This window comes from Rhagoletis zephyria, unplaced genomic scaffold (genome assembly GCF_001687245.7).
Source record: "Rhagoletis zephyria isolate East Lansing unplaced genomic scaffold, Rhagoletis_zephyria_1.1 Rzeph_scaffold_04327, whole genome shotgun sequence".
NCBI lineage: Eukaryota > Metazoa > Arthropoda > Insecta > Diptera > Tephritidae > Rhagoletis > Rhagoletis zephyria.
In genome coordinates, this window is record NW_016161410.1 from 1,815 (window position 1) to 26,237 (window position 24,423).

At 36.4% G+C, this 24,423-nt stretch overlaps 4 protein-coding genes across 10 annotated transcripts; 3 read left to right on the forward strand and 1 right to left on the reverse strand.

Moving 5' to 3' along the window:
- The first annotated feature begins 996 nt into the window (after positions 1-996).
- Positions 997-2,390, forward strand: LOC108370574 (uncharacterized protein C15orf41 homolog). The gene is made up of 4 exons (XM_017625914.1): positions 997-1,386; positions 1,451-1,727; positions 1,783-1,994; positions 2,054-2,390. Exons 1-4 carry the CDS (start codon positions 1,109-1,111, stop codon positions 2,259-2,261), a joined length of 975 nt encoding a protein of 324 aa, XP_017481403.1. The 5' UTR covers positions 997-1,108; the 3' UTR covers positions 2,262-2,390.
- Positions 2,391-2,535: 145 nt separating this feature from the next.
- On the forward strand, positions 2,536-5,212 carry NUCB1 (Nucleobindin 1). Of its 3 annotated transcripts, XM_017625911.1 has the most exons (6): positions 2,536-2,595; positions 2,691-2,820; positions 2,903-3,123; positions 3,224-3,722; positions 3,776-4,113; positions 4,413-5,212. In XM_017625911.1, exons 2-6 carry the CDS (start codon positions 2,796-2,798, stop codon positions 5,088-5,090), a joined length of 1,761 nt encoding a protein of 586 aa, XP_017481400.1. In that variant the 5' UTR covers positions 2,536-2,595; positions 2,691-2,795; the 3' UTR covers positions 5,091-5,212. The 3 variants fall into 3 exon arrangements, with proteins under 3 accessions (XP_017481400.1, XP_017481401.1, XP_017481402.1); XM_017625912.1 differs by lacking the exon at positions 2,536-2,595 and having other exon boundaries at positions 2,650-2,788; positions 2,870-3,123; XM_017625913.1 differs by lacking the exons at positions 2,536-2,595; positions 2,691-2,820 and having other exon boundaries at positions 2,829-3,123.
- Positions 5,213-11,575: 6,363 nt separating this feature from the next.
- On the reverse strand, positions 11,576-18,986 carry ssp2 (short spindle 2). 5 transcript variants are annotated; one of them, XR_001848653.1, is made up of 10 exons: positions 18,894-18,986; positions 18,384-18,545; positions 18,197-18,294; positions 17,551-17,621; positions 15,237-17,472; positions 13,973-14,541; positions 13,853-13,891; positions 13,567-13,779; positions 13,202-13,510; positions 11,576-13,165 (listed from the first exon to the last, which is right to left on the reverse strand). XR_001848653.1 is itself a non-coding variant. In XM_017625915.1 (9 exons), the coding sequence occupies exons 2-9, from the start codon at positions 18,428-18,430 to the stop codon at positions 13,262-13,264; spliced, it is 3,522 nt and encodes a 1,173-aa protein (XP_017481404.1). In that variant the 5' UTR covers positions 18,431-18,545; positions 18,894-18,986; the 3' UTR covers positions 11,576-13,261. The 5 variants fall into 5 exon arrangements, 4 of the variants coding, with proteins under 4 accessions (XP_017481404.1, XP_017481406.1, XP_017481405.1 ...); XM_017625915.1 differs by having other exon boundaries at positions 11,576-13,510; XM_017625917.1 differs by lacking the exon at positions 13,853-13,891 and having other exon boundaries at positions 11,576-13,510.
- A 2,206-nt stretch (positions 18,987-21,192) lies between these two features.
- On the forward strand, positions 21,193-24,111 carry LOC108370578 (zinc finger protein 706-like). The gene is made up of 3 exons (XM_017625922.1): positions 21,193-21,432; positions 22,981-23,163; positions 23,228-24,111. Exons 2-3 carry the CDS (start codon positions 23,020-23,022, stop codon positions 23,315-23,317), a joined length of 234 nt encoding a protein of 77 aa, XP_017481411.1. The 5' UTR covers positions 21,193-21,432; positions 22,981-23,019; the 3' UTR covers positions 23,318-24,111.
- Positions 24,112-24,423: the final 312 nt, after the last annotated feature.

Below are 24,423 nucleotides of genomic sequence, written 5' to 3' on the forward strand. Positions count from 1 at the left end.
GAACCCTCAGTGTTGCTTACTACAGTGTTGCCACTCACCAATGCCTTTTCATAAACTTACCTTTTCAACTAAAATGTTTCTTGCTATAATAGATCGTAGCTAAATATAAACTACCTCGTTTTCAACAAGGAACCTTATTCAATAGTAAATTTCAAATACTTTAAACGTAGTTTGAATAGGAAACTATAACTTTTTTACCATCTGCAAAACTGACGAAGTGGCAACCATCTAAAGAAGGAGAAATCAGCTGACACGGAAAAATCTAAATTCCGCAGATTTCTGCGCTACGGGCTACACCTACAGAAAAATTCTGCGGTGTTGAGTTTTCATTTACATGGCGCTTTGGTAAGACAGATCGTGTCAGCTGACTCGGGTTTACGTACCGGTAGGTTTACGTTCTTGACTAATTTCAGCTTTAATCTCCTTTAAAATTATAAATGCAGAAAATAGTTGCGTTCGATAAAAAAAAGTTGCGTTCGATAACAAAATTAGCCAACACCAGCCAACAATCAAAATCAAGAGAGTAAGCGAATATTCTCTCCCAAAGAGATGAAAAAGCAAAAAAGTAAACGAACAGAAAATTAGCCGTGTATGTTTTATTTGTAAACAAACTGAAATTCATGTTGCCTCCATAGAAGAAAAAATGAAAGTGACCGTTCAATGTTCGCCAGGAACATTTCTAGAAGTAAAAACTAGTTGGCGCTATCATAAAGTCACATAGCAGTCAGCCAAAAAGCATATAAATACCAAAACTCGGAAAATGCAATTTTGCTTGTTTACAAAAATTGCAACCATATGTTTTGTGATCATATGTTTTTGTGTTGGATAATTTTTTGTCGTTATCGAACGCCATCCAGTAAAAATTTCGAAAACTATTACAAATTTTTGACTTGTCGAACGCACATAATTATTCGGAAAGTGTGAAAATGTTTTTCATAATTGTGAATAGCACACGTTAAGAAGAAGTATTTGTTTACAAAATAATGGGGAATTATTCTTAATTAACAGCTGATTTTAACTGAGTCCCCGGTAATTAAAAAATATACAAGGACATAACGACATATAAAATGCAAGTCCTCTGACAGCAAAAGTCCACATTTCAGACGATATGGAAACTAGCACATCAGCGCAAGCCGCGTTCGCCGTAACAGAGGATCGCGTAAAAAAAAAGAAACGTATATTAAAAGCTGCGGAATATGCAAGTATTTGTAGCTTCATACAGCAGTATCAGGGGCTTGCTATTGACTGTGAAATGGAAATGGCAAATCGCCTATTTCCAGATATTGAACGGCTAACGCTAAAAAGTATTCTACAGACAGAATTAGCAACACGAATGCGGGCGCAACATTGGCATTTCGAAGCAAATGCAAAGAAGTACCTGAAAAGGTAAGTAAAACATAATTCAGTATGTGCAAACCAAAATTATTAATCTATTTTCGTAACTAAATAGCTTTGAAGATCAAGTGGACACACATCCAGGCCCAACGCTACTGCTAAAAATCGCTTGCATGGAAGGCATGAGTCCAACAACACTCTGTCGCATTATTTTGCTGGAGAAGTACAAATTTGAACATAAATCCGAACTAAGTCGCCTGCTAAAACATCCACATCTCATTGAAGATCCGAAGCTAGCAGCAAACGTGGCGCAGTGTATGTGCAGCGATTCGCAAGACGGACCGCTTGTTGATTTACGCCGACGCATTTTGGGTGAAGAGTACGAATTTAAGGTAATTAATTATTAAATGTATGGAAGGACAAAATTTTATCTTTTACCCATTTCAGATGAAAAAGATGGCCAAAGCCGTTAATATGCACTACTATGATGAAAACGATTTGCGGCGCCTGGGCTACGATAAAACACCTGATATTAAAATGATAGTGCCTTTCTTGTATAAAGGCGAAGTAGTAAATTGGATTGAAAGTAAGGCGACATTCGGCGATGTTAAGACACATAAATGGTACATACAGCAGCAGCTGTATAGCTATAGTAATCGGTAAGTGTAGATAAGAGTTTGAGCATGTAAAAATTTAAATCATTGGTCGAATGTTTCAGTTTTGGCGCCGGTATTGTGATTTATTGGCTAGGATACCACGAAGATACCCCGCTTATTACGGACAATAATGTAGGCATCATTGTGTTGGACGACTTTCCAGCTCATGAGCATATGGTTTTCTTAAATTTGTCGAATGAAGATACACCGTACAGAGAAACTACACGAAGCAGCACACTAGAGCCTAGTATTAACAAATCTATATCATAATTTTTTTAATTAAACTTTAAATACTCAGGTTTGTGTAGTTTAAAATCTTGTATACGCCGTTATGGTGTATGGCATTTATGTATTTGTTTTTATTTGCTTATTTTAATTTATTCAGGTATTTCAAGATATATAAAAATGCTTAGAAAATTAGGAAAAATGTTAATAAATATTTATAATTTGATCAAAATACTTATAGTAATTAAAAATATTATCGATAATGCCAGCTGATTTGTTATCGACAACTATCAGAAATTTTTCAATTTGTTTACATTACTATTGTGACTTCTGTAATGATCTAAAAAGAAGAACTATAAAAACCACTTTGACACGTCAGATTTTAGTTCGCGAACTCAGGAACTTCCTGGAAAAATCTGTTAACAGACNAATGATCTAAAAAGAAGAACTATAAAAACCACTTTGACACGTCAGATTTTCGTTCGCGAACTCAGGAACTTCCTGGAAAAATCTGTTAATAGAAGATATTTGGTGGAAAGTAAATTTTTTCGTCGCAATAAATCAAAAAAAAAGTTTATTATGAGACTGAAGACAAGTTTGCTGTNCGATATTTGGTGGAAAGTAAATTTTTTCGTCGCAATAAATCAAAAAAAAGTTTATTATGAGACTGAAGACAAGTTTGCTCCTAATTTTTGTTACTACAACAGTGCTGTACCAGTTTTCCGAAGGTCTGCCTGTGACAAAAAATAAAAAGGGTGAGAAAGAGGAAAACCCCAGCGTACCCGCTACCCCAGATGTTGAGACAGCTTTGGAATATGAACGATATTTGAAAGAGGTTGTGGAGGCGCTTGAAAGCGATCCAGAATTCCGGAAGAAATTGGACAAAGCCCCCGAAGCTGACATACGTGTAAGTACGCTTTGTGGCTTTTGTATATATATATGTACATAGTATGTATGTATGTTATGTGAATATGTGACATGGAATTGCACGCCCCTATTTTTTCTAGAGTGGCAAAATCGCACAAGAACTTGAGTACGTTAATCATCATGTGCGCTCCAAGTTAGACGAAATAAAGCGTGAAGAGGTTGAACGCTTACGCAAACTAGTGAATAAAGAGTTCGAGCTGGAGAATGATATTGATCGCGATCATTTGAAAGTATTGCAGCACTTGGATCATCATAATGAGCATACTTTCGAAATTGAGGATCTCAAAAAGTTGATCAAGAAAACGTCAGAAGATTTAGCTGAAGCCGATCGCAAACGACGTGCAGAGTTCAAGGAATATGAAATGCAAAAAGAATTTGAAAAGGAAACGAAAATAAAAAATATGACAGAGGAGCAGCGAAAACAGTTTGAACAAGAAGAAAAAGAGAAAGAGGAGAAGCACAAGAAACACGAAAAAGTTCATCACCCAGGCAACAAGGCACAACTAGAAGATGTATGGGAAAAACAGGATCAACTAGACAGAAAGGACTTTGATCCACACACATTTTTCGCGATGCATGGTAAGTATAGCAGTAATAAAAGAGACAACCATTTATTAATGCATATTTTTAAGACATGGACGGCAACGGCTACTGGGATGAGGTGGAGGTAAAAGCACTGTTCGTTAAGGAACTGGACAAAGTGTATCAATCAGGTCTGCCTGAGGATGATATGCGTGAGCGCGCTGAGGAAATGGAACGTATGCGTGAGCATGTATTCGAAGAGACTGACAGCAACCGCGATGGTTTGATTAGTTACCAGGAATTTTTGGAACAAACTAAACGCGAAGAGTTTAATAAAGATCCTGAGTGGGAAACAGTCGATAAAACACCACAATACACGCATGAAGAGTACTTGGAATTTGAGCGCCGCCGGCAGGAAGAGATTCAACGCATGATAGCCAATGGAGTGGTAATGAAATTTTGACATTTCTATCTACTTCATATCGTTAGTTTAGTATGGAAAGGGCTTTACTCACATCGTCGCTGAAATATAAAAAGCTTTAACTAACTAAAAATCCAAAATTCCATTTTTGATTGGTAATGGTAATGATGCATTTCATAGTCTCCACATCGATTTAAGCAATCAAAATTTTAAGTTGGTTGTGGCTCTTGCATTTCAGCGATTATGTGAGATTCAGTTTACATACTTTAGTACCGATATGTATGTATAAATGTATGTATACGTTGCTCATTCATTTTTACATTTAGTTACCACCACACCCTAACATGCCGCAAGGTTATTATCCAAACGGTGCGCACGACACTTATCAGGTAAATGGTCAACATCAGCTGCCAGTCGGTCAGCAGCAGTATCATTATCAACAACCACAACAACAGCACCTGCAGCAGCAACAACAATACGCACAACAACAACAGCAATATCAACAGTATCCACAGCAACAATTCCAAGGGCAGCCAGTTCATTTAAATCCTAATCAGGTATATCAAACGGTGGGTGGTCAACAACAACATTATCAGCAAGCACCGCAACAGCAATATCAGCAATTGCCACAACAACAAAATCAGCAAGTGCCACAGCAACAATATCAACAGGCTCCACAACAACAACAAGTACCAAAGCAACAACAGTATCAGCAAGTGCCACAGCAGCAGCAGCAGCCCCAGCAACAGCCGGCCGTACCGAATCAGCAAGCACAACAGCAACAACAGTATCAGCAAGTGCCAAAGCAGCAGCAGCAGCCCCAGCAACAGCAACAGCCAGCCGTACCGAATCAGCAAGCACAACCTCAACAACAACAGCCGCAACAGGCACAACAACAAGTAGAGCAACCGCAGATGGCACCACGGCAACAACCACAACCAGCAGATGGTGGTGCTCAAGCTTCTGTAAATACTCAACAACAAAACATTCCGCCGAAATATTAAAGCGACAAGTCTTTTGAATATGCTTCCGCTATACGTTAACGTTACACAGCTGCAGTTATTTACTAATCAAATAATCATATACGATCAAAACAGATGCCGTTTTTCTCACTGGCATAAATCAATTTAAAAGCGTGTTATTACTAAGGCTCACGGCTTTGTGCGTCAATATAAGGCTGCAAATATGGGTTCCGCAATGTTGCATATTTAAAATTCCATTTTTAACTGTAATTCATGACGCTTACATACATACATACGTACAAATCGATTTGGCATTTTATTTTCCACTTTAATGCGAATATTCGAATAAAATGTAGAAGCATACCAAATTTTTAAGTATTGTACATTTAAATTATTCAACTGTGAATTTTTTGTGTAAAAATGTATATCAGCACTTTAATTTGTTACTTTACTTTCACCAATCATTTATTTACTGTATATGCATTATGTAAATATTTTATTAAACCTACTAGATTTGCAAATTCAACGAAACAAGCTTCGAAAACAGAAAAAGTTTTTATACCTGCTCTCTTAAAAGTATATTAAAACTCATTTGAGGAAATTTAATAATAAAACCAGTATTTTATTTATTAATTTTTATATACGAGGTCACAATGCTCCCAAGATGGATTTTTTAATTCAAATTATACTTCGTGTAATAGGTTGTTTTTAAGGGCTTCGTTTAAAATTTTAATAGCGAAAAAACCAGGGCTTCGGAGCGGAGCGGAGCAAAGGACCAAGGAGCAAAGGATTTTAGCTGGAGCGGAGCTAGAATAAGAGTTGAAAAATCATTTGCTCTTAGCTCCTTAAAGAAAAAATTTCAGCTTACAAATTTACTAGTTTTTTTCCACCGACAACAACCTCGTTAAATAACATTCCATGAAAAACCCATGACTTGACATCTAATTTTATTTACAAGACAAAATACATTGGGATCATATAAATGTGTAGTGCACATACATATGTGTGTAAGTTTATAAACTCATAAAAGTACATACATACATTCATACGCTTGTACATGGAGCCCTAACCGCCAAAAAACGCAAGCGAAATTTTTTGCTTGCATTTTCGTTTGGATCCAAAAGTGCAGCTAGAGCAACTTAGAGACATTTTTGCATCACAAATAAAATTTTCAAAAAAAAAGTCGATATGTACATAACGTCGCGTGGGTAAAAGATTGTCGTATGTTGATTTCGGCAGGTTGTCGAAAATCGCGATTGAAGTTTGGAATGCAATTTCTCAAAAACGCGAAGATAGATATTCTTCAAAGTCTCTGAAAATGTTACTAGCTCACAAAATTCTTAAATTATTTAATGTTTAATGTTAATTAGCTTTCGAGTTTATGGAGGATTTTCTTTAGTAAAATTTTATCGTAAGTGTCATTTGTCCACAATTTGGCAGCCACTTTGTATGCAATATGACAAAATGTGATCCAAATTTCTACTAAATTAACGATACTTTTTACTCAATATCTCGGAGACTAAAGGAGATATCCAAAAATAGAGAACGTCATTTTTAAAATATTGATTAGTTTAATATGGCTGCATCACTAACTAAATTTTTACTAAATTATAGAAAAATTTGTAGGCAATATCTCGGAATCTAAAGGAGATATCTGCAAACTGATAACACCAATCAAAAGACCTTATCTTAGTTGTCTCTTTTTAACCAACGCAAAATTTGCAAATGTGTTAGTAAGGTAAATGAGAATGTGTTAGTTTCCATCACACAATTCTTGTAGGGAATGATTTGTCAAATGATAGTCACTGTTCTTGTAGGGTTGCCACTCAAATGATTTGTCAAATGATAGTCGCTGTTCTTGCAGGGTATATAACTGCATCTAGAACTAAATAAAATTATAGCTAAAAAACTAAAAACACGCTTTTATTAAAACAAGAACTAAAAAGTATAAAATCGGATCATAAATACGGTTTTTCCAAATATCCCGACTCCTGCGCCACCTATCAGCAAAATCTTTTGCGGATTTAAATCTTTTCACGCAAGTAATATATGTTCTATATATGAACCAGGCAAAAGTTTGTTTATTTATTTCTTTTCATATAAGTAATATATGTTCCAAATATGAACCAAATCAGACCATAAATGCGGGTTTTACAAATATCTCGACTCCTGCGCCACCTATCAGCAAAATCTTTTGCGGATTTAAATCTTTTCACGCAAGTAATATATGTTCCAAATATGAACCAAATCAGACCATAAATGCGGGTTTTACAAATATCTCGACTCCTGCGCCACCTAGCGGATTAAGTCATCTTTTGTATTGCATTGTCCTCGAGTACTGAGCTAAGTTTGAAATTTGAAGCCTGTAGCTCATCGGGAAGTTTGTTAAATATTGACTGCAAAGCTCCAGGACATACAAAGATACATATATACATACATACATACAAGCATACATAAAAGCTTGTAATAATAATAATAAAATCGTCAAAATTGCGATTACGACAATCTTTTACCCAGGCGACGATAAGTAAATAAATAAATAACTAGTAATTTTTAAGCGAAAAACACGACAGACTTAAATTCTCATATACAAATTTAGGATTACCGTTAATTTCTCCATGATCCAATGATCAATGATTAATGATCAAATTAGTATGGAATCACCCTTCCAATTATCGAAATCAGTTAACGTGGTCCATACATAAAAAATAATGTTCCGACGAATCATCATTATCATAACCTGCTTTTTTTAAGTCAGTTAAACAAATTTTATTGGGAGCAGGAGCGGAGCTGGGAGCGAAATAAAATACCTGAGCGGGGCTAGAGCGGAGCGATGACAAAAAAATCTGTGTTCCGAGGCCCTGGAAAGAACGCTACTGCAGTCGAGTGTTGTTTCAAGGTTAGTGTGACTTCCTGAAATAATTAAGTCCTTTTACAATGAGTAAGAAGACACAAGTCGGGGCTGGGGTGGATATTCTTAAGAAAGATGATCCACGTACATACATTGTTGTTGTAAGTTAAGTTTTTAAAGTTTAGATTTGTCTAGAAAACGTGCCGCGACTTTTTTCTACAGCAGCTAACTTCGAAAATCAGTATCGTTTATCCTCTCTGGTTTTAATTGAAATCCAATGCTGTTGCTTGATTTCAAATATGGACACAATTCCTTTCTTGTTATAATTTAAATAATAGACAGGGTTAATTAAGATCTACTGTCAAAGGAATTTTATTTAAATGCTTTAAAATGGGTTATAAAAATTTATAAAAATAAATTTTCCAAATCGCAGGTTAATACTTTAAATGTAATTATGTGTTAATTTTTAAATATACTTTTAAAACTAATTTTATTTTAAACAAAATCTTGCTAATGTTGGATTTTTAAACCAAATAAGTAGCACATTTTTTTTTTTTGTTTCTTTGTGAAAAATTAAACTTATTTATACATATATACTCATAATATGATTTTAGAATGAATGTTGCTTGGAAAAGCTTTCACGTAAAACGGATTTTATGTATTTAAGTATGAATATGCAGTTTATGGAGCAATCGCTTTACTCAAAATCTGCTTGCTGGAAAAATATGCTTATTGTTAGACCAGGGTTAGGAAACGTGTGGGGTATTTTAGAAGTCTTTTTTTTCTTGATGCATGTTTTCACTAAAAGCCGGTTGCACTTTGTGATGAAACTATGAAAAAATCAACCAAACTTTATATTTTTCAGTCGGAACTATTTTTTTAATACCCTTTTGCTTATTGGAAATAAATTTTTGGTAGAAATTTGGTTTTTAAAATTTGAGGTGATGTTCCGAAACGAAAATTTTCCAAAGCATTGCTTATTGATTTAATTGTTTAACAACTTTGCTTAAATGTTAAAGACCGTTTTAAACTAGACAGGTTTTTTTGTTCGAACGTAAGCTTTGGATAAATAAATAAAACTAATAATTATCAGTGGGAATTAAATTTTCTGTACTTTTTATGAGGAAATAATAAAGGACCTCATTGAAAATCAATTTTAGGCAAAATTGCGTTGAAACTCACATTAAATTTTGGAATCTTGTGTTTTACAGTATTTTTTTTTTGTAGGTTCTATTCGAAAATTAAAAGCTTGAATTTTAATGCTTATTGACTTAATTCTGTAATAAACAACTCTGCTCTTGGTTTAAAAGTCTTTTCTATAATTATAATGCTTTTTATTTATCCTGCAGCCAAGAAAAAATCAAGCATCAAAAAATTAACATTAACAGCGGGAAATAAATTTTGTATATCTTTTAACAATCGGATAATAAGAGGCCTCATTCAAAATTGATACTTCATTCCCATTTACTCGAAATTTTGCAATATTAAGTTTTTTATATTTTTGAGGTTATGCTCGAGACTCAAAATAATTATGTATTCTATGTACTTGCAATTTCGAAGTCCGTTCCAGGCGTGTAATTCGTCCCGAAATTAAAAAAAAAAACTTTGCGTCAAAACTAAAAATTTTGAGTATTCTTGTTGCAATCGAATAGCTGGCTCTGACAACTAATACATATTCTGAATTGTCTTGACTCAAATTGTCTTACGTAAAAGCAGCATTAGTTGTAAAATTGTAGTGTAAAGTAGGCATCCAGACAATTATAAAGACAATACACTAGTCGAGTGGAAATTTTAGGCAATGACGTGAAATTTGCGATACGATTATATGTTTCTGTACTAAGTTGCAGCACTCTACGATGAATACTTTCAGAGATATGTTGTGTGAAAACTTTAGTTTGTATGGGAGGTGCCCTTGACATATCGAAATTATTCTTCTTCTATTATCATCCTTTGAAGGTATAGAGTCGATGTCCAAAATTTCAAAAATTTCGGTACAGCCATGATAAAAATATAGTAAGGTAGAACCGCTAAGAGTCACTTTTAAAATTCTTGACGTTTCCAAACAATTTAATTTTTAAATTTACTCATAAACTCACACACACATTTTCATTTTCAATCTCCAGCAACAACAATTTCGAACAATTTCAATTTTATATTTTCACTTTTATATGATTTTAAAATGTTGGCAAACTTCAAAAAAAAATCATGGCCGACAAATTGAGAGAACGGTTCTACCTTGCTATGTTTTTATCATGGGTACAGCTGTTTTTTAATTAAATATTTCCTATAGAAAAATGTTTATGAATAGTTTTTTAAATTATTACAGGCATTTGGAATTAATTTCAAATCTTTTCCAAAAAATTGGAAGCATTCAAACGTGATTTTTTTTTTCATTTTTCAACATAAATAAATAAAACCAGAGCTTTTTTAAAAATCCCCACGGATAGATCGACGCGAAATTTAATTATCTTTTATTTAAAAAAGAAACTTGAAATCGGTTCATATTTGGGCTTTTGATTTATCCACAGCAACCTTTTTTGCCCCACTGTGCGCCGTTAGTGTCGTTTGGCGTGAATTTCATATTATTTACTAAAAAATCCTAACACAATGCACTTTTTCATAATTCAGCGAATTTTTGCGATTTTGCCTTGTCTCTTTTTCTCAAATTACCCAAGACGTGACTGAATTGTCCAATTTACTGTCCAAAGACAATGACGAAGACAATTGTCAGACAATTAATTAAGAAAACATTAATGGTCTTTGTGTGAGTGTATTAGTGAAAAAGTGTGAATGTATTGCTATTGTATTGGCAACCCCGTAGCGCGACCGCTGTAAGACATTGTCTGTTATACGTCTTTGATAGGAGTACACCTACATGACATTCTCACCAGTGTCACTGTCAGCTATATGTCGCTTAGGATTCACAGCAAGAGCGACGATGTCACTAAAACCTCATTAGTGCCGATGTCACCAGTGACCATTTTCGCTACTGGGTAAATTCTCCTGTAAACGCCGTGTATGAGAAAAATAGATTTTTTGTAATTTTGTATAACGTGTTATTTTTTCCTGCTTATCTGTGAGGACAGTGTCCGGCAGATAATTAAACAAATAAATAAATAAATGTCCATTTTCGCTAATTTCTATCTAATGAATCTTCGAGACTAAGAAGATTAATTGTTCAATATTCAGCATCATTGTGTAAGTCGCAAATTAGGCTAAATTGTACGACTCGACAACATTGGCATTGTCTACTGTCGTGCTGAAATAAATAAACGATGAAAATTGTCGAAAATTGTACAGTGCTGCCAAGTTTTTCCGTTTTAATACACTAGTCGAGTGGAAATTTTAGGCAATGACGTGAAATTTTCGATACGATTCAACTCTCGAAAAACGACTTGCATTCGACACGACTCGCGCATTGAGGGTGATTAATTTTGAACTTCCATAATTTTCAATTTAAAATTCACTAATCCTTAAACGTCAGAAAAAAGTCAATCTATCAACAGCATATCTTTCCCACATGCAGATTTTCCCCAAGCAACAATTTTGATTGGACAATTCGATTTGATATGATCGGTTATTTCAATTAAGCTTAAGGGCGACACTTAGCAAAAAAAACTCCAGCTTAAAGCGAGCAAAAATTTCTGCAGCGCAAAATAACAGCGGTTGGCAAAGATCATAAAAAATGAGCAATTGCAGGAGTTCAAGCGCACATATAAAAGAATGTACATATGTACGTACGTTTGATGCAAAAAAATATTTGTATCATTGTACGTACATATGAAAATGTATGCTGCATAAACAATTTTCGTTTTTGTGAACAAAAAGCAATGAGTAAAGCACATTTTGCGTATATTTTTTTTATATAACTAAACATATTATAAACATGAATATACTATATAAATATTATATGTATGTATGTTTTGTGGGTATGTGATTGTGTTCAGCAGATGAGCCACTTATCGAATTGACGTAACCTTTTGTTGTAGTTATGCAGTCACTGATAAATTTGCGTAAAAGCAGTTTTTATTTGACCTTGGCATCATAAGGCAAAAAACAAAAACACAATAGTAGAGTACATAGCAAAACTAAGTGTGTAGCAGTAAAACGACGAAAGTTTACGTGGCGGTGGCGTGTAAGCTTAAGCTTGTTTTATGCTTATGCACTGGTTTATAAACAAACGTTTAACGGCACCATTATATGGATATGCTAAATGACACAATCTGATTTACAATGTTTGTTTTAGCAATTGAAATTGGCACGAAATTATGTTATGTAATGTTGTATGTATGCATATATTAAGTTTTAAGCAATTGGACAATGAAAAGCTTTTATTTAATGAATACACTTAGGATTTTGAATGCAACAGAATGTATAAAAAAAAAACTATTTAATAATTAATCAGCACTTACTTTTAATTGTTTAGCAACAAAAGAGTATACATTTATTTTAGTTTCTTTTAATCTTACTTCATTTCTTTTCGTAAATTTGTTTTTAATATTTGTGAGCAGTAGTTATTGTTTTCCATTTCATTTTGTTCGTCGTGCTTTATAAATACATAATTTAGTAAGAGAAAACGAACGAAAGTCACAACATTGTACGGCGATTACTTTCCATGTTCTCCACTACGCTTACGACGAGTCATCGATGGCCAGCTACAACAGCCACGCCTCTAACATTTTCAGAAAAATAAGGCATTCTTCCCTTCTCTTGCGTCCCCTGATGAAACTGCTCAGAAGAGGTAGCGCTCAGAAGCACTCAGCTAGAATCGCCACTCATTTTCTTCGCGGCAGTTTCCTTAACACAGTTTCTCTTCTCTCTGTTTCTTAATAGTTCAAGTTCGCCGTTTTGTTTTTAGTTAAATCATTTAATAGTATTTTTTTTTTTAGTCTAAATTTAATTAACGCACATACATATAATTGAAATTGATAATAATTTATCTTAGGGAAATAGTTATTCATTATATGCATTGCTAATATTCGAATTTGAAATTTCTCAGTATCTAATAATCATTGTATACGATATAAGTATTTCGCTCATTTTTTGTTATTGTTCTCTTTCGTTTGTTTCTGTCTTCTAAGTTATACATAAAGTACAAGAATCGAATTCGCGTCGAAATAAAATTAAATATATGTATGTATATATAAAAAATAATCTTAGTTGTGTCAACTTAAGAGAGCACAAAGAAATGCCTCCAGCTCAATACATTTCTTTCATTTGATTTCATAGTCACATTGCCAACTTGCCTAAATTCCGCTTGCGTAATTTACAAACGTGTAAATATACTGTATGTCGCTTAGTAATATATATAAAATACGTAGTTGTTTGTATTGCAATGTAGTATGTGTGTGTGACATACGGTTTATCGTCGCGCCATAGCTGTGGCTGGCTTGGGCAAACCGCTGCGCTTGATGTTCGTTGTAGGCGGCCGCAGGCCAGATGGCTTCGGTATACCCGTTGAACCAGTGGTAATCTTAGTCAGGTTCAATGTGTTAGAGTTGGCGAAAGATACGGGCTTTGAAGCAGTAGCGGCTGCAACCGGCTTGCCAATATTGCTACCACCGCCGCCGCCACTATGTAAGCTACTACGCGATGAAGCCGAAGACATGCTCTGCAAATGCATAAGTTTACACTACATATAATATGAATTTACAAAAAGTAACTTACTTCTGTGGGTGAATGCCTGCCGCCGCTATCAGAATCGGCATCATTCGCTGGCTGTGTTTGTGGCGCTTGCGGCAACGGTGGCATACCCTTGGCGGCAAGACTGTTGAGACTATAGTAACCGGAGGAGGGCCGCACCAGGCCGGCGCGTTTCACACCAGGCGCTCGTAGGCCGGACATAAGCTTGGGTACCTTGAAAACTGATTCGTCGGCTTGCTGGAAGTATAAATATTATTTCATATTTTATTAGGCTGTGTGTTTAAGAAACATTCGGTTACTATGAAAGTACCGGCTGCAGCGTGGCATTCGGCGTACCGTTGCCAGTGCGCTGTAAATGTGGGAAAAAACAGTTTTCGCAAACAACGAATCCTCGTCACCCAAAATGAAGTGCAAACAAAAACCCACTTACCTCCCTCGCAGAGTTTGTGGAAAGACCATTGCTTTCAAAAGTGGTGGGCTTTTTTAAGCCAAAACTGCTGTTGCGTCCCGCCGACAGGCCATTTGCGTTGCCATTAAAACCAAAATTACTCGATAAGTTGTGGAAGGATTTTGACTTGGTGCCCATTGGGGATTTAACCTCATCCGTTGATGTCTTCAAAGGTTGCGTGTTGCGTTGGTATTTAGTGTTCGTGGCAGTCTTCTCAGCGCAAGCATCCTGACAGCTGTTGAGCCCAGCATGACTGACGCTGGCGTTAGGCGGTCGCAAGCCAGGCGCTGTAGCACGATCCAAATCGCCCGCCGAAATCGCTTTAACCACCGTCATCTTTTGTAAACCGGAAATATAACGCGGGCGTGAACGTGAACGTAAACGGCTGGGCGGTTCTCTTGGCTTTTCGAGCTCCCCATTGCTGACTAATGCGTTGCATCCTATCTCCGGCAAATTTCCGCCGAGTGTTGGTTTATCTTTCGGCTTCTTGTATGTTAAAAAATTCGGATTGATTTTTGATGCCGTAGTGGATTTCTTGAAGGTGTTTTGATTTCCAGTNGCTGCAGCGTGGCATTCGGCGTACCGTTGCCAGTGCGCTGTAAATGTGGGAAAAAACAGTTTTCGCAAACAACGAATCCTCGTCACCCAAAATGAAGTGCAAACAAAAACCCACTTACCTCCCTCGCAGAGTTTGTGGAAAGACCATTGCTTTCAAAAGTGGTGGGCTTTTTTAAGCCAAAACTGCTGTTGCGTCCCGCCGACAGGCCATTTGCGTTGCCATTAAAACCAAAATTACTCGATAAGTTGTGGAAGGATTTTGACTTGGTGCCCATTGGGGATTTAACCTCATCCGTTGATGTCTTCAAAGGTTGCGTGTTGCGTTGGTATTTAGTGTTCGTGGCAGTCTTCTCAGCGCAAGCATCCTGACAGCTGTTGAGCCCAGCATGACTGACGCTGGCGTTAGGCGGTCGCAAGCCAGGCGCTGTAGCACGATCCAAATCGCCCGCCGAAATCGCTTTAACCACCGTCATCTTTTGTAAACCGGAAATATAACGCGGGCGTGAACGTGAACGTAAACGGCTGGGCGGTTCTCTTGGCTTTTCGAGCTCCCCATTGCTGACTAATGCGTTGCATCCTATCTCCGGCAAATTTCCGCCGAGTGTTGGTTTATCTTTCGGCTTCTTGTATGTTAAAAAATTCGGATTGATTTTTGATGCCGTAGTGGATTTCTTGAAGGTGTTTTGATTTCCAGTTGCCGACACAGCTTCCTTTTCTGCTTCAATTTCTGATTTATTATTATTGAAGACTGCAGCGCTGTCGTCAGATACGCTCTCTTCACACGCAATTTCATCATCGATGCAAGGCACATTTACAGCTACAAGACCGTCATTCGCACTGCTTCCTTTGACAATTTTTATTGTCTTAAAACGATCACGGTCACGTTCGCGCCGTTCTGAGAGTCTGTAAGTGCCAATAACGTTGTAATTGTTCAATACCCCTGATCCGTGTACATTTTCATGCGCTTCATCCGTCTTTCCCAAATTCTCTTCTTTTTCTTCATCTCTTTGTTCAGTCTCTTTCGGTGCACCCGCTATAGTAGCTGTATCTGCGGCAATTGCACAATTTTCATGCTTGTTATCTTCACGCTTATGTACTGTGAATGAAGCACCCAGTGAACGGGATGGCGAATGATGATTATCGCTGCCAGCGGAAATTGTTGAAAGATTTATATTATCATATAGCCGGCTGCGACGACTTAGCAGTCGTTCACTCGTTGCATTGACGTTGGCGCCACCACTGACCGTTATCGAGGAAGCCGCCGATGAGGCGGATACCGATGCGGATGAGGGGGATGGTGAGGATAAACCAGAAGGCGCTGAGCAATCGTTCAATAATGAACGCTTAAGCTCCAAGCTGGCGTTTATATCCAGTTTGCTGTAACTGCCATTACGCCTCGAATCATTTTGACAGTCAGCGCCATTCGTTTCAACTATTTTCTCGTGTATATCGACGGCATGAATATTACTATCAGCGCCGTGTTGCAAGGCTGGTGCTCTTCCCAAAGCAATGGTGTCCCGATGGAAGCGTCGTTTTATTGTCTCCAGCGATTTCTTCATTTTCACATGCTCAGCATTTACTTCCACCTTACTGAATTCTTCCAGCATATGCTCAAATTCCTGATCGTTATTGCTTGCCAAAAGCTCTTCCTCAGCGTGCGCGAGCTCCAATACATTTTGCATTTGTATGTCGGCCGCGCTTTGTTGCAGCTCTTGTGTGCGCGCAGATACTTTCTCGTAAGTCTCATTGGGATTTTCAATATTATCTAACATTTGTTCGATACTCTCAAGACGTGGCAAAGTGCCTGAAAATGTTTTCGAATTCACTTTCTTGACGTCCGACTCCTGGCCGAAGGTTTCATTCAGCACGCGTGCTGCATTCAATTTCTCCGGCGAGCCCACTATAGGCGAAAGATTGCCCTCATCTATTGTTAACTTCGAGGTCGTAGGTGTAAGATGCTGAGCGTCTTTGCCCATGCTAGCAGCATGAGGTGTTGACTCGTAGAACTTGCGTGCGGCAACTGTTTCGGCCAAATTTTCTGGAGTTTCACAACGCGTTTCTGACGCTAAACGCGGATCTGGTGTCAGCTGTTTAAATTCGAATGTTGCATTGGCTTTTGTGGGAAGACAAACAGTCTCGTTCATTGGCCATGGCTTCTTGAACGTCTCGTTGATGAGTTTAGCGGATGTGGGTACAGTTGATGGGTTATTTCCATTTCCATTTTCGATGCTTTCACACAAACTGCTTTCAACCAAATCAAAAGATGTATCACTGATTACATCATCACTAAGTAGCATTGTACGATGCATAATGTTGTTTTTGCCGTCAAGCAAGCTACCGCCACCAACATCCACTGTGATAGCATTGGCCGCCGCATTTATACCATTACCCTGCTGTTGCTCATCCTGCATGCTCTCCGTGGAATTGTCCATGGTACTGTAACCCGATGCCGTTTTGCTGAGCGCAAGTGATATATCATCGATCTGACCGATATGCGAATCTTTTATGAGTGTGCCATCGCCCGACATTGTTAGCGTTTCGAGTGCTTTCCTATCGCGTATCATGTCGCTTAACGTATAACCATCACTGGTTGCCTTATTGGCTAAGTTGAACAATTCGCCACCATTTAGCATTGGCTCGTTGAAATCTAGGCTTTGTGTCGATTGTAGAAAGTTTATGTTAGTAAAGTCCGCTGATGTGATTAGTGAGTTATTCATGCGCTCCATTGACATATCCATGGAGGAACAAATGGATGAGGGGGGTGACGTGTCTTGCAAAAATGACTTATGCATCGTTGTAACTAGACCGCCAATTTCCAGATTGAAAATCGGCGTCTGAGGCGTGGCAATGGTAAATTTATGTGACAGCTGTTCGGAATGAGTTGGAAGCGTTGATTGTGCACCATTACTACCAGAGGTGTGTGCCTGAAGAATTGGTTAAAAATAGCACAGAATCACATTTAGGAAATGAGTAAATAATCTTTATTAATAATATGTACTTACAAAGGGCGATTCAAGATTTTGCGCCAACTTCCTGCGAGGACGCGTAAATGTTTTCGAGTTTAGTTTGTAAGCTAAGCGTTGTAATATTTTTATGGGCATAGCGTATCCATTCCATTTGTGTGGGTGGCCAATTTTAACCATTACATGCGATTGATAGTTGCAATGACAAAAAGAAAAAGTTCAGAATTATAATTAGCTTGTAATACCGCACCATTTATGGAATGCGATAACTATTGCAGACGTCCGGCACTGCGGTGTACTAAATAAAATATGCACTTTGTATGTATGTGAACACATTGTTATCTGGCTGAAATTTGCACAGAAAGAAATCTTAAAGATATTAACATATGGAAATTAATGTGTAAGCTGGTGTGGGCTTCAGGGCCAATCAGTAAGAAAAAGCAAAAGAAGCGAATGAGTCATTGACATAGTTGGATTTTTGCTTTTAAATTGCTACTGACCGTTAGCACACAATCAACCACTTGATGCCGCACGCGACATTTTAACGCCATAACTACATACAAAGGTACATGTTTATTTATGTACTTACAGCCCGACACCCCTACATACTTACATAAATAATTAAGCACATTTTACAAACATATTAAATTATCACAACTTTATTGGCACACCATAGCTTGCTTACCTTGTTCCTGCTGATATTGCGTTGGTAGCGGACAATTGTTGCTTTTCCATTGCTGCAATATGTTCGAAACGTCATCGTGTGTTTTATCTTCCAAGCAGCTGCGCAAATAAATCAATACAAATAAAAACATAACGGATATATTGCTTATTCTTCAAGAGAGCTGCATGCTATGCGGGGTCTTACGTACATAAAAGAATCATCTTTCAACGCTTCATCGATGTCCAAAATGTCCATTGTTACTCTCTCTCTTTTTCCGTCGCTTTAATAGGCAAACTTTTGTGACTTCCAAGCTCCACTTCAACGCTTCATCCACCCGTTGTAGGTCTTCAGTAGAGGGCTTTTGCTACTGCTGTTTATTGGCGTATGTATATTTAAAAACTATTAGCGTGCTTTTACTAAATAAATAAAAAAAATACTAAAGAAAATTCAGAGTTTATAAAAATTAACTAAAATATATTTGCGACAAAAAAAGCAATGAAATCACGGCTGCGCTCCCATTTCCCCTTTCCATTAAATGCCAATCATGTAGAGAAAAAAAACAAAGTCGCCCTATTTACTTCAATTTGCTATTTTTCCCCAACGTTTTTTTTTTCACTTTATCACTTAATTTTTAAAACATTATTATGCAATTCACAATTTCACATCCACTATCTGCTAATACACATAATTGTTGCCTTTTTCAAGTGGAATTATTCACCTATTTTATAAATAAAACCGAAAATATGCAGCTCTCCCTACAATTTTAATCCAGCTGCTCGTTGAGCGATTACAAAGAACTGTCGAAGGTGTACGAAAGTTGTTGATTGCAGTACTAAAATTTTATCGATTACTCATTAATATGTATCGATATTTGAACCAGTGGATCTGAGTGGGTCCTTGACTGGGACAAGTAAAGAATAGGGCCCGTTTGTGCCATGGGCCTATTGAGCCTTGCGTTGAGCTAGAAATGGGTGGGCTGGCCCATGATTCAATAGTTAAAGATTTGCTCACTAGTGACCTTAGAGTTTTGACACTCCCTTACAAAAGGTTACACACACAAACGCAGTCACAGTGACTTGTTAAGGGAGCCGATTTTGTCAAGAGGGGACGAGAAAACTGTTTTCTGAGCACACCTTTTATTATTGAATCAAGGGCATGGCCCGCCTTTTTACTGGTTTTAGGGCCAGATTTTCGGTGCCAGTTTAAAACATTTTCATTTGCACGAAAACTTCGTGGCGGCAACATTATTGATGTTATATTATAAAAGCAAAAATTTAGCTGTTTTTTTTTTGTTGAAATCATTTTTATTATGTACTTGGATGTGAAATAGCATATTTTCTAAATTTTTTAAGCGTTTAAATCTTGCAAAAACATTTGTTACGAGCCATTTTACAAATGGTTTTATTAAAATAAAATAATTATTACAAGTTCTCTGCCTCTCCTTCACTCGTCGCTCTCTTCTCTATATACAACAGGCATCGTGTTGCCGCTACAAAAGTTGTCGTGTGTAAATGAGCACTTACGGACCAATTTCCGTTAATTTGTGAACGTTAATTTTTAAAAGCGAAATACACCACACAAGCAGCTTGTCGAACATGTTTTTCTTTTTATTTACATTTAGGGGATTCCCTTAAACTCGTAAAGTCCTAAACTGTGTAAACTCGTAAGTTTACGAGACTGCTACGGGAAGGCCGCCCTTATGCGAATGTGTAAACAGGTCCGCAAAGTGACTGTTTGACAGGTTGAGAAGGGTTTTGTGAAAATATTCCTTTTTCGTAGAATTTTTTACAACATCCCGCCAGCTCGAATGAGAGCTAAAATCAGAGAACGTTTATAAACGACGTTTATTTATTTTTACTTATTATTTTTAATAATGAATACGAATAGGCGTATTTTATTCAAACAGCACTAGCTAATAGCTAAACCTTGGTCAAATAAAACGAAATTAGCTTATTTCCTATGTTAGATTTTTTTGTACGAATGTCTGCTTCATGATATTAGAGCATATGGTTTACTTAGAGACTTAAAAATGCTTAGTTCGTATGTGCTGTTTATCTCAGCGGGCATTAAGGCATAATAAGAAACAACTAACTATCTCATTGACCTCTTTTATGACAAGCATACATGCATATAATTTTGATATTTTTTGAAAATTATAAATTTTTTATATTTTTGGGAATATAAATTTATAAACGCCTCTTTCTAATTGGCTGAACCGGAAAACTTTTGGATGCTGAATGGCAATACCATTCAAATCACAGCACTTTTTTTGTTTTCCTTGTTTGTTTTCATTCTTGGGCATGCATCAAAAACGCTCAGAAATTTACTTTTTTCTCTTTTGATTGCGTGATCTTGTTAGTTTGTTCATGCTTTAAAGCGGTTTGAACAATTATCAGCATAGCGGCCAGAAAAATAAAAAAATTTAATTTTTGTTCAAATATCCTTCAAACGCCTTGTCAAAAACTGCTTGCTTTATGTATGGTAAAATCGCCTCATTCCCAACGGAATTTTCACCGAGAGATTACGTTACTTACTGTCTCCACAGGAAAAAGTTTTTATCTTGATAATGTTATCAGGCAAAATTTTGCCAATGGAGGCCGCATATTGCTCTTGGAAAGCAATATNTAATGTTATCAGGCAAAATTTTGCCAATGGAGACCGCATATTGCTCTTGGAAAGCAATATAATAATCAAAGCTTTTATCTTGATAAATATTACCAGCAACTTGGTACTTTGACAGCTACATTTTCATTTGCTCGATAACTTCGTGGCGGCAACGTTATTGATATTTTAATATAAAAACAAAAATTTAGCTATTTTCTATTAAAATATTTGTTATTATGTACTTGGATGTAAATTTCAATTCAAAATTTTTTAAGTGATAAAACCCGCAAAAATAGCCATCTTACAGATGCTTTTATCAACTTGAAGTATGTTTGACAAGCCGCTTGTGTGGTGTACTGTACCCTTTATAAATAAATGGCATGAATGAACTCTGACCGTTCATTTATCACAAGGCGAATTCATATGACACTTTGCGGCGTGAAGCTGAAATCCACGAATTCACTTTTTAGCAAAGCACAAAAGCAGCACGGGAGAAATTGATTACAAAAATTCAGTTGCAAATAATTTCGGATATAATAAAAAACATAAAATACAGTGCTTTTTATTTTAGTGCCGTGTTTCACTCGAATTGCTATTGCATTTTATGAATATTGTATTTTTCAAGAGGGGATCAACCACGCTGTAAAATTTAAGTAAGTTGTAATGGAAGGGCACTGCTTGTGTCAGCACCTGCGTAGAAGTTTGCGTCAACGCAGGCATTGCTGCTTTTACCACAGTAACTAAATTGTTCGAAATGTAATTTTGTTTTGATCGGTTGTGTAAAACTTGTTTTACTTTCAATTAACTAAGAAAGTGCAGTTCTATTTACCAAAAGGCTGGCGTCTTTATTTCTAATGGACAAAAGCGTTTAGGTATGTCGGTGAAAAATATGCAATAAATGTGACCAACGCTGCTTTAAAGAACGTGGTCGCTGCGCGTTTCATTCCTTATATGTACAATTGTGCAAAATGAACGAAAACGCTAACTACTGAGCAAGGCGCCTTGCTACTGGACAAACACGAAGGCAATACTCATATATATATAGTAATTTAATGCATTGCGTTGAAATCCTAAATAAAGCAAATATTAAAGCAGGCTTAAGAAAGAGCGATTGTCATATTGATTAAAAACATGTGTATGTATACGGTTATGTGCGCTGCTGCGTCGTGATTACTGCGCGACGTTCTTTGTTTATATGATTTACTGGATTTTCCGCAATAAAATTTACATCGCTTTGCCACGTTTACTAGGTTGTTGTAAACGCATAGCAAAATGCATATCGTCGTTTAAAGTACAAAACCACTTATCAACAAAATGCAAAACCTCATATCAAGATTATGCGCATGTGAGGTTGCATAAATTATTTTTAGAGAGTAAAACACTAATATTTCAAAATGGTTAACTTTTTTATAAAGCAATCGCATTTCTGGCCAGTATACTATTTCAGGACGAATTGATGACGCCTGAGTCAAGAGCTTGTGTGAGCAAATCCAATGTTTGGCAGCGAATGTCATTTACGCGGTTTTGCAGAATGACGATACGCGGTTTTGTAGTTTAAACGACGATATAAGTACGTAAGTAGCATCTGCAGGGGAAAGTTTTCAAAAACCTGTTAACAAAATTTACATTTGACCTATCAATTTTGTTTAGGTATTTTAACGGCATTCCTACTAGCATAGTAAAAAAATTAGCTATATGTCAAAAATATTTACGCAAATGCATACACATGCGTTCGAATATTGCTGGAAGAATACCGCTTTTGCCTTCCAAAAATGCATCGACTGCCAGAAAGACTAAGACTGTTTTTACACAGTTCAACTATTGAATTCAATTCTGCTCGCATGTGGAAGAGAGGGGATGAGAAGAAAAGGTCTGTACCGTCAAGTTGTTTGAACTTTCTTGCTTTGCTTTTGACATTTTCGTTGTCTCCCATTTAAAGAAGCAAAAACTTGGAATTCAACAGAATTGAAGTGTGTAAAAGCAAATAGAAAACAAAAAAGAGAATGAGCAAGAATTGCTTTCAAGTACTTGAATCATGTAAATCGGGTGTAAGCAATGCTCCAAATAAACAGAGCGGAGAGTGGAAATTTCAACCAAAATTTCACTAAGTATTTCTAGAACAGATTAAACTCCCTCAAATCAACTCTAAACTTTGTATTTTTTAACATTAACTTATGTCTTTAAATCCTCTTTTGTTGCAGCTAATAGTAAGACGTGTTATTTAATAAAACATCAACAAAATGGCTCGCGGACATCAAAAAATTCAATCGCAAGCCAAGGCTCAAGAAAAACAAGCCAAAATGAAGAAGCAGCAAGGCCACAGTGCCACTGATCAGAAGAAGGCAGCACAAAAGGCGCTCGTTCATGTATGCGCGGTTTGCAAGGTACCTTACTAATATACATTTCTTTTCATATACATCTAATCTAACTTTCCCCCCTCCCCTAAAGTCGCAAATGCCCGATCCAAAAACGTACAAACAACACTTTGAGAATAAACATCCCAAAAATGAGATGCCGCTAGATTTGAAGGATGTATAAGCGAAGTTGTGTTAACACTATTGTCAGCGCTTCAGTTATTCACATTGACATTGCCAAAATCATGATAAAAAGTTTGAATACACTTGTAGGAATATCATGGAGTTACATGATCTACCCCGGCGATGACGAAACTGAACTTTTTTTTTTATTTATTAAACAGTGATTTTTTGGTATACAAAATTAGTGAAATATTTTTCTTTGCTACTTGAAAACAAACTAATAAAATGCACCCAAAATTAAACAAAAAGAAAAAAAAATAATGCATAAATTTTGTAATAGCACATGTGTACATACATGCATACGTGAAGTGGTTTGTTACTGCCGCGCTGCTGCTTTGCTTCCGATGTCTTTAAACGCAAAAGAAAAAAACAATAAAAACAATTGCAATTGATTGCAGCCTTTTTTATAATAACTATTACATACCTACTCAATTTCTTCTGGCATTGCACGATGATATTCTACATACATATATATATTTAAGAGTAAGATTTTTAAAAAGCGCAATTACAAATGAAACCTTCAACCCATTTGTGTAAAGCGTAGTAAATGATTAATATAAACGTAAATACATACATACATATAAATTTAGTATTGTGTCAAACCAACATACATAAATACATACATACACAATTTTGTACTATGTAAATTGCACATTCTCATGATGTTGCAATTAATTCCCACATTGGCTCATATTCTCCTCTTGTGTAAATTTGCCTATGTATTCTTAAAGTAGAGAAATTATGTTTTAATTGATATATGATGAAATTCAATAAATATGATTTGAAAAAGAACAGGCTTTGGAAGTGTCAAGTGTTTGCTACGTTGCGATGTTGCAGCTACATCAACAATATCGAAGTTGAGCGAATATGCATTACATAATATTGAACATTCGCTTGTTTTAAACTTTATTCAGCTTTTGGTCACTATTGTGTAGTAGAGGCTTCCAGACATGCAAAGATAATGAAACAGGACAGTCGGTCTACGTAACCGGAACGACCCAGATGCATATCTGGTCAATGAGTGTTACTCCAGTATCAACCCCCAAAAACTCTTTGGGGAGTTTGTATGCTGTTACAATAACAACAACAAACACAATTCTTAAGTAA